Genomic DNA, 10,822 nt, shown 5'->3' with positions numbered 1-10,822 from the left:
AGTTTCAAGTCGATAGCTTGTTTCGTTCGGAAGTTAGCGTTATTTCAACAGACGGACGGACATGCTTAGATCGACTGAGAATTTCACAACGACCCAGAATATATATACTTTATGGGGTCTTAGAGCAATATTTCGATGTGTTACAAAAGGAATGACAAAGTTAATATACCCCCCATCCTATGGTGGAGAGTATAAAAAAAATAATTAAAATTGTAAAATTAAATATTCATAATTTTGTAACTGACTAACTCTTCCAAGTTTGATTAAATATATTATATTTAATATATTATAATTAATTTTTTAATTGAACTTAATGACTTAATGTTTCTAGTTTGATTAAAAGGTTAATAATATCAATTAATTTTGTAATTGAAAAAGTTTCAACTTCAATCAACTTTTTAATTGGGAATATTATGCTGATATTTTTTCTGTGTATCAACCAATTATCAGAATAAATTCGAGTAATTCACTAACCCCAAAGTAAATTACACTTGAACCTCCCGAAAAAAGGCTTTGCATAAGTAAATGTTTGTACTTTTTATTCAAAATAAAATGTTGACAAAATTTTCTATAGAAATAAATTTTCGACAAAAATTTCTATAGAAATAAAATTTCGACAAAATTTTCCATAGAAATAAAATTTTGACAAAATTTTCTATAGAAATAAAATTTTGACAAAATTTTCTATAGAAATAAAATTTTTACAAAATTTTCTATAGAAATAAAATTTTGACAAAATTTTCTATAGAAATAATATAGAAATACAATTTTTAGCAAATATTCTATAGAAATAAAATTTTGACAAAATTTTCTATAGAAATAAAATTTTGACAAAATTTTCTATAGAAATAAAATTTTAACAAAAATTCTATAGAAATAAAATGTTTATAAAATTTTCTATAGTAATAAAATTTTGACAAAATATTTTATAGAAATAAATTTTGACAAAATGTTCTATAGTAATGCAAAATTCCACAAGGAGAATGAAATAAAGATAAGACAAATATTGACCACAAACGATTTTCCAAATAGAATAATAAGCAGGCTAATAAATCGCGTTAAAAATAAAACACTTGACGAAAACATTAAAAGAAGACAATTGAAAAGCCGGAACATAAAAAAGGGTAAGTCATACAAACCCATGACTTACGTTGAAGGATTCTCAGAGCGTTTTTTCAAATCGAACGTATATAACAAGGACAAGATTCAAATTGCTTCACGCACATCGAGAACAGTAAAGGAATTATTCAGCAACACAAAGTCAAAAATAAAGAATGAGAACAGGAGTAATATAGTGTACAAAATTAAATGTAATGGAGACAAGTCCAACATATGCCCAATGGCATATGTTGGCACTACAATGACCAAACTTAAGACAAGACTTTCGTCGCATAAATCAGACCTTAAAGCTGTAGACAAATCAGTAGAGCAAAAAACAGCACTTGCAGCTCACTGTGCAACAACAGGACACAAGCCCAACTTCACAGACGTCGAGATACTTGCTCAAGAGAATAATCATAGGCGTAGTTACACTCTTGAGATGCTTAATATAATAGATCTCTCTCCTGGCAAGAGAACGAATTTCAAAAAAGACACGGAAGAATGCGCGAGAATGTATCGACACATCATAAACAAGCATCGACACAAACGAAGCGTAGTGTACGGTGACTTGCAGAACGAACAGCATCACACGAACTCACGTTAGTTATTTTCAATATATTATATCTAAAATAATATTGTGATTTGTGAACATTAAAAGTAATTTAATTTTTGTAATTTATTTAGATACAAAATCCCAGAAGATGGTTAGTGGCACTAACCGAAATATTGGAAATAAATATTAAAACAAATCAATAATCGATTGTTTCTTTGACCTCAAGCCGAACAAAATTAATAATCAGAATAAGTAATAAAATGTTGACAAAATATTTTATAGAAATACAATTTTGACAAAATTTTCTATAGTAATAAAATTTAGCAAAACAAGATTTTTTGTTCAGTAGGTTTTGGTAAAATTTGGACTTGAGTTGCAACTGTGATCAGAAACCCCACAATTGTTTCAACGAATTAAAAATCAGAATTTATTAAAAACAAATATAACGCATATGACCATACAATAAGTATGAACATCTTATATAGAAATTAGCGATAATATCTTTAACAAAAGAAATCTTGTAATTCAGATAAAGTAGAGTTGTAAAATGGCTGGTTACACATCATTGTCACAGCATCATTCATCTCCATTTGCCATATTGATTTGTCAAAGCAATGACATTATGATGATATATGTATTGGCTTTACACGATTTGCTCTTCCAAAAAAGCAATTGCAAGTCTTGCAGTAATGATTCGTATCGGTTTTGTTCACAATTTTCTTGTATTCCAAACACCAACAGCAACAGAGACAGCTTTTCGATGATATGAAATAAAGGGCAACGTAAATCACATCAGGCATGGATAACTTCTTAGAACTCATATCATAGCGATACTTACTGAAATAGAGTCTTGATAAAATTGTTAATGGATGCTGCCCATTGTTGATCTTCAACAAGGACAACACTTTGTTCTTTCTTGCCACAACAGGGACATTCGATTAGGGCGGATTGATTGGGAAGATTAAGAAACGTACCAGTCAATGGAGTGGCATAGTTATTTTCGATTAAACGATTCTTTTCCTCTTCAGCGGCTTTAATTTGTGCCTCGGTTGCTGTCACAGTTGTTGTTGTTGTCATTTTGGCTTAGTTTCCAAAGAACTTTTTTTATTTTTTTTAACGTAAATCTTAACTTTGAGTATATCCGCGAATAGCGCACCAACGTTATACAATAAACAAAATATCAAATATGTTCCTAAAGTTCACTTTTTTCTGATTCCTCATACACTTTCTGTTTGGAGCTATTGTCATCGTCTATAGTCGGTTTGTCTGTTCGTCTGGATTAAATCATCAAGAGACAAAATGATCTCTTCACAATCCACAAAGAGTTTGTCATCCGAAATCTAAGAGTTATTGTCATTAAACATAGACTATAGACTTTAGATAGATGATCCACTATTCTCTTTAAAAAAAATGTGTCAGTTCCAAAAATTAATTTTCTGACATTTCGTTTTGATTTTTTCGTAAAGAGTCAGTCCCAAACATTAATTTTCGTGCATTTGCTTTTGTGTTGTTCGTAAAGAGCAATGCTGCTCAAAATTAAATTTCGTATTTTCGCGATTTTGGTCACAATTTTTTGTTCAAATATGAACTTTTAATATATTAATTTATTTATAAATCCTCTGTTGCATCATACACGTTCTAATTTTGTGTAAAATTGGCAAACTACAAAAAGGAAAACGAAAGAGATTGTAAGCGTGCTCTTATTTTTCTCGTTTATTCTTAATCTTCGGAACTATCAAAAATAGTTTGACACTCATGGCTCATCTATCTAAAGTCTATAGTCTATGTCATTAAACCATCAAAGAAGTTGCGTGGGTTGGTTGAAGAGAGTGAGAGACATATTCGCCAAGCAGAGTCTCTTTGTGTACCCACAAATATCTTATGCTCTCAATCTTTCATATTCGTCATAGGTTCTGCGAGATATGCGTATCTGTCAACGGTACAGCACCACCTATTGCCATATGGTACAGATGCCCAATTCTTGTCGTGTACATTCAAGGTCAGGGTCAATTTGTGAATTTTACACTATATGATAACCGCACAGTGTCATACTGATACACTGGTACTGGATAGCGCCAAAATAAAAGATTGTAAAGAGAATAAAAAAGTCGGTTTTAGAAATTTTTATTGGTTTAGGTTATGGGAGAAAAGAAAATACCAAAAAAATACAAATCTATACATGCTTCAATACAGGCGAAAGTAAATGATTCCCTAGCCTTTATTATAGATCTGAAGGGAAGAAATTGCGTATTTGGGTCTTATATGCCAACTTCTAATAAACAAAGCATATGAGAAAAAGTTGTGCCCGTGCTCTCTAACTTGCTCTCTCCACACCCACAGAAAAAAAAACAAGATTCGGAATGTTTAATGCTTACACAGAAAGAAATATCACAAAAAAACTTCCAATTTAAATTTAATTTTGAAAAATATTCAATTAAAATTTTAATTAATTTAATTTAATTGAAACAATAAATTATTTAATTGACCTTATTGGTATCGATTGATACTATCATTTCCATGATTGAAGAAATTTCAATTTCTTAATTGGGAACAATTAATTTCGTGATTGAAGACAAACAATATTCTACCTTTTTATGTATGTATCATTTAATTGTCACAAAACCCCTATTTTCTGGCCGAGAAAAATATTGTGGCAATAAGTACTTAAATGCCCTTCAAATTTATTGAAATTGTTGAAAAAATCATGGACCATTCAAGTTAATTTTTACTTTTTCGAATTGAAAATAGTATTTTTAAGTTTTTATATCTCGCTTTTTATACCCTCCACCATAGGATGGGGGTATATTAACTTTGTCATTCCGTTTGTAACACAACGAAATATTGCTCTAAGACCCCATAAAGTATATATATTCTGGGTCGTGGTGAAATTCTGAGTCGATCTGAGCATGTCCGTCCGTCCGAACGAAACAAGCTATCGACTTGAAACTTGGCACAAGTAGTTGTTATTGATGTAGGTCGGATGGTATTGCAAATGGGTCATATCGGTCCACTTTTACGTATAGCCCCCATATAAAGAGAAGCAAATTTCATCCGATCCGGCTGAAATTTGGAACATGGTGTTAGTATATGGTCTCTAACAAGCATGCAAAAATTGGTCTATATCGTTCCATAATTATAACTATATAGCCCCCATATAAACTGATCACCAGATTTGACGTCCGGAGCCTCTAAGAGAAACAAATTTCATCCGATCCGGCTGAAATTTGGTACATGGTGTCAACATTTGATCTCTAACAACCATGCAAAAAGTGGTCCACATCGGTCCATAATTATATATAGTCCCCATATAAACCGATCCCCCGATTTGGCTTGCGGAGCCTCTAAGAGAAGCAAATTTTATCCGATCGGGTTGAAATTTGGTACATGGTGTAAGTGTATGGTCTCTAACAACTATGCAAAAATTGGTTCACATCGGTCCATAATTATATATAGCCCCCATATAAACCGATCACCAGATGTGACCTCCGGAGCCTCTTGAAAGACCAAAATTCATCTGATTCAGTTGAAATTTGGTACGTGGTGTTAATATATGGCCTCAAACACCAATGCAAAAATTGGAGATTTGGTTTTGGAGCCACTTAGAGGAGCAAATTACATCCGAGTCAGTTGAAATTTGGTACATTGTGCTAGTATATGACAGTTAACAACCATACTTAACTAGGTCCATATCGGTCTATAGTTATATATAGCCCTCAGATAAATCGATCCGCAATCACACAAAAATTGGTCCATATCAAGTTCATAATTTTATATAGCCCCCATATATCAATTCTGGCTCTCTACGTACCGTGCAAAAGTCCATATCGATTCGTAATTATTTGTAGACTTACCTATACATACCTTTTTTGTCTAATAAAGGGTGATTCTTTTGAGGTTAGGATTTTCATGCATTAGTATTTGACAGATCACGTGGGATTTCAGACATGGTGTCAAAGAGAAAGATGCTCAGTATGCTTTGACATTTCATCATGAATAGACTTACTAACGAGCAACGCTTGCAAATCATTGAATTTTATTACCAAAATCAGTGGCAGAAAATCCGCTTTTTTATCGACAAATTTTGTTCAGCGATGAGGCTCATTTCTGGTTGAATGGCTACGTAAATAAGCAAAATTGCCGCATTTGGAGTGAAGAGCAACCAGAAGCCGTTCAAGAACTGCCCATGCATCCCGAAAAATGCACTGTTTGGTGTGGTTTGTACGCTGGTGGAATCATTGGACCGTATTTTTTCAAAGATGCTGTTGGACGCAACGTTACGGTGAATGGCGATCGCTATCGTTCGATGCTAACAAACTTTTTGTTGCCAAAAATGGAAGAACTGAACTTGGTTGACATGTGGTTTCAACAAGATGGCGCTACATGCCACACAGCTCGCGATTCTATGGCCATTTTGAGGGAAAACTTCGGAGAACAATTCATCTCAAGAAATGGACCGGTAAGTTGGCCACCAAGATCATGCGATTTGACGCCTTTAGACTATTTTTTGTGGGGCTACGTCAAGTCTAAAGTCTACAGAAATAAGCCAGCAACTATTCCAGCTTTGGAAGACAACATTTCCGAAGAAATTCGGGCTATTCCGGCCGAAATGCTCGAAAAAGTTGCCCAAAATTGGACTTTCCGAATGGACCACCTAAGACGCAGCCGCGGTCAACATTTAAATGAAATTATCTTCAAAAAGTAAATGTCATGGACCAATCTAACGTTTCAAATAAAGAACCGATGAGATTTTGCAAATTTTATGCGTTTTTTTTAAAAAAAAAGTTATCATGCTCTTAACAAATCACCCTTTACTTACCGATGGCAAGGTATCTTAATCCTTCTTGGACACAAAAGGTACATACAAGTAAGTATATAAATAATTACGAATCGATCGCTTATATGGGTGCTATATAGAATTATGAACTTGATATAGACCAATTTTTGTGTGATTGGGGATCGATTTATCTGAGGGCTATATATAATTATAGACCGATATGGACCTAGTTAGGCATGGTTGTTAACGGCCATATACTAGTACAATGTACCAAATTTCAACTGACTCGGATGAAATTTGCTCCTCCAAGAGGCTCCAAAACCAAATCTGGGGATCGGTTTATATGGGGGCTATATATAATTATGGACCGATATGGACCAATTTTTGCATGGTTGTTAGCGACCATATACTTACACCATATACCAAATTTCAGCCGGATCGGATGAAATATGCTACTCTTATAGGCTCCGCAAGCCAAATCTGGGGGTCCGTTTATATGGGGGCTATACGTAAAAGTGAACCGATATGGCCCATTTGCAATACCATCCGACCTACATCAATAACAACTACTTGTGCCAAGTTTCAAGTCGATAGCTTGTTTCGTTCGGAAGTTAGCGTGATTTCAACAGACGGACGGACGGACGGACGGACATGCTCAGATCGACTCAGAATTTCACCACGACCCAGAGTATATATACTTTATGGGGTCTTAGAGCAATATTTCGATGTGTTACAAACGGAATGACAAAATTAATATACCCCCATCCTATGGTGGAGGGTATAAAAATTATATTGATATTGAATGGATAGATATTCAAAAGTTGCAAATTTATTTTAAAACAAGTATATACGGCCGTAAGTTCGGCCAGGCCGAAGCTTATGTACCCTCCACCATGGATTGCGTAGAAACTTCTACTGAAGCCGATGGCAAGGTATCTTAAAACTTTCTAACAACGTAATATATACCACATAGTCCATACGTGGTATATATTAAACTACAAAAGGGCCGATTAAATACGTATATAATTAAGTTTAAAGTTTCTATAGAAATAAAATTTTGACAAAATAAAATTTTGACAACATTTTCTACAGAAGTAAAATTTTGACAAAATTTTCTATAGAAATAAAATTTTGACAACATTTTCTATAGAAGTAAAATTTTGACAAAATTTTCTATAGAAATAAAATTTGGAAAAAATTTTCTATAGAAATAAAATTTTGACAAAATTTTCTATAGAAATAAAATTTTGTGAAAATTTTCTATAGAAATAACATTTTGACAATGTTTTATATAAAAATAAAATTTTGGTAGATTATTTTTGGCTCAAGTGGCAACCATGATTATGAACCGATATGGACCAATTTTCGTGTGATTGGGGATCGGCTATATATAACTATAGACCGATATGGAAATTTTACAAATTAAAAATGGTTCTAAGTACTTTATTATCTTAAAACATGAAAATGCAATGTATATAACTTAGAAAATAAATTTGTATTACCACCACGGTTGCCACAGTTGGTAGAATTCTACCCAAAATAGTAATCTTTTTTTTTAATCTCTATAAATTAAAATTTTGGAAAAAGTTTCTATAAACAAATATTTGTAAGAAATTTTTCTATAGAAATAAAATTTTGATAATAAATTCTATAGAAATAAAATTTTGAAAAAAAAAATTCCATAGAAATAGCATTTTGCGAAATTTTTTTATAAAAATAATATTTTGAAAAAAATTTCTATAGAAATACAATTTGGACAAAATTTTCTATAGATTTAAAATGTTAACAACATTTTCTACAGAAATAAAGTTTTGACAAAAATTTCTATAGAAATATTTGTTTGTAGATTTGTGGTAATCTTCAAATTTTGTTAGAGTTTTTTTTGGCTCGAGTGGTAAATATTGTTAAAGATCAAGCCTTGCCGGCTTTAATTTCCTCCTCTAGAGCCACCAAAATGTAAAAATTATTACAAATGGTGTTGAGTGAAAATGTCCCTATATTGTGGTCCAACGTGCCTACAAGACGCTAAATATTAGAAAACCCCTATATATAGGGAATTTCGCCTACACGCAAAAAAATAATTCTTTCCTCCCAAACGAAATTTTAGACAAACAAAGTTCGTTTCTCATTTGCTTTTCGCTGTAAGGAAGTGTATTTGGAAGAAAAGTATATACTTTTTGTGATAAACGTTTATTCTTGTCCAGGATGTAAAAACAATTTCATAAAGACTAACTCAAAAAAAAAATTTTTTTCTGGCTAATTGCATTTTCCCTCACATCTTTCTCACTTCCACGAAGATTTTTAGTTCTTAACACCTTTTTCTGTAATACAAACAATGTAGAAGAAATTATACGATTTTATAAATTTTTAAAATTTTTTTACCTTTCGCCTGGACGGAGAATCGAACCGCGGACCATGCACTTTGTAAGCCAACACACTAACCACTGAGCTATGTACCTGTTATGGTCATCAATAGATAAATATCCATATAAGTTATATTTATATAGCATAGCTTGCGGCGCCCACGAACCGAATAAACAAAGTTTATTTAACAGAAACAAACATTTAGTTTGGCACCGTGGAGCAGTGGTTGCTACGTCTGACTCTCATGCCAAGGGTCGTGGGTTCGATCCCTGCTTCGACCAAAGTTTTTTTTTTTTTTTTTTTTTTTTTTTACATACATTCTACATATGTTCGGAAGATTCCGAAAAAAATGTTCAACATTACATTGTACTATATTAAATTTTGAACTGTAAAATGTGTTTTATTAAAGACCAAAAGTCAGAAAAGAACAGTGTTTGATATAAACGAAATGGACTCTGTTGTTGTTTCAAAAATAACTTTTTTTATTGAAAAAATAAAAACTTTGTAACAAACGAATTTTTTTGGTGATAAAAGTTTAAAATTTTCGAAGCAATTCAAAAAACTCTAACAAAAGAAAAACGTTTTCGGTACACGTTTTCCAAACGTTTTTTTTCTTTGCGTGTACTTCTAGCAACACTGGCTGTAGTTGATATTGCACCTACGGAGTTAGTATGTTATGCCACTAATATTGAGTCCATTATTAAAAAAGAGAAAATCGTTCAATTAGTGTGGGTAATAAATCCAAATTTGTAAAAATCGAGCAATATTCTTATGTAAGAGCTACAAGTACGTATAAATACGATCGGCCAGTACATCAAAATTTGAAATTTTAGTAACATTGGTTAATAAATAAGAGTACTATGGCCAAATTTGGGAAAATCGAGCGATGCATATATATGGAAGCTATATGTAAATCTGAACCAATTTGCATAATATTTTGCGGGTTTGATTAATACCACAAAAGGTTACCTTGTGCAAGATTTGAGTAAGATCAGTTAAGAAATGAGGCCTGTATGGTCAAACATAAGGTTATTAGGGGCGAATTTTTAAAAATCGGGCGATACATATATGGGAGCTATATCTACATCTGAACCGATTTCGATGAAATTTTGCACATATAGTTAGAACTATAGAAGACTATATTTAGCCAAAGTTGAGTAAGATCGGTTGATAAATAACGGTTTTATGGCCAAATTTAGAAAAATCGGGCGGTACATATATATGGGAGCTATAGCTAAATCTGAACCGATTTCGATGATTTTTTGCACATATAGTTAGTGCTATAGAAGACTATATTTAGCCAACTTTGAATAAGAGTGGTTAATAGATAAGGGTTCTATGGCCAAAATTTGGGAAAATCGTGCTACACATATATATGGGAGCTATATCTAAATCTGAACCGATTTCGATGATTTTTTGCACATATAGTTAATGCTATAGAATACTACATTTGGCCAAATTTGAGTAAGATCGGTTGATAAATAAGGGTTTTATGACCAAGTTTAGAAAAATCGGGCGGTACATATATATGGGAGATATAGCTAAATCTCAACAGATTTGGATGAAATTTTGCAGACTTGAAGGGCGATAAAAAAGATTACCATTTGCCAAATTTGGTTACGATCCGTTTGAAAAAAAGCGCAACGTGACCCCATTTGTGTGAAATCGGGCGATAACAGGTTGGCTGATAAGTCCCCGGTCTGACACATAGATGGCGTCGCTAGTATTAAATGTATATTATTATACCCTCCACCATAGGATGGGGTGTATATTAACTTTGTCATTCCGTTTGTAACACATTGAAATATTGCTCTAAGACCTCATTAAGTATATATATTCTGGGTCGTGGTGAAATTCTGAGTCGATCTAAGCATGTCCGTCCGTTCGTCTGTTGAAATCACGCTAACTTCCCAACGAAACAATCTATCGACTTCAAACTTGGCACAAGTAGTTGTTATTGATGTAGGTCGGATGGTATTGCAAATGGGCCCCCAGATTTGGCTTGCGGAGCCTATAAGAGTAGCATATTT

The 10,822-nt window shown here is 32.8% G+C and overlaps 1 protein-coding gene across 1 annotated transcript; it reads right to left on the bottom strand.

The window, feature by feature from the left end:
• Positions 1-2,054: 2,054 nt before the first annotated feature.
• On the bottom strand, positions 2,055-2,900 carry LOC142239082 (uncharacterized). The gene is made up of 2 exons (XM_075310845.1): positions 2,493-2,900; positions 2,055-2,407 (listed from the first exon to the last, which is right to left on the bottom strand). Exons 1-2 carry the CDS (start codon positions 2,729-2,731, stop codon positions 2,275-2,277), a joined length of 372 nt encoding a protein of 123 aa, XP_075166960.1. The 5' UTR covers positions 2,732-2,900; the 3' UTR covers positions 2,055-2,274.
• Positions 2,901-10,822: the final 7,922 nt, after the last annotated feature.

Source organism: Haematobia irritans, chromosome 5 (assembly GCF_050003625.1).
Source record: "Haematobia irritans isolate KBUSLIRL chromosome 5, ASM5000362v1, whole genome shotgun sequence".
In the NCBI taxonomy this organism is placed as follows: domain Eukaryota; kingdom Metazoa; phylum Arthropoda; class Insecta; order Diptera; family Muscidae; genus Haematobia; species Haematobia irritans.
The sequence above is the reverse complement of the archived record's forward strand: the minus strand, read 5'-3'. Positions and strand labels throughout refer to the sequence as shown.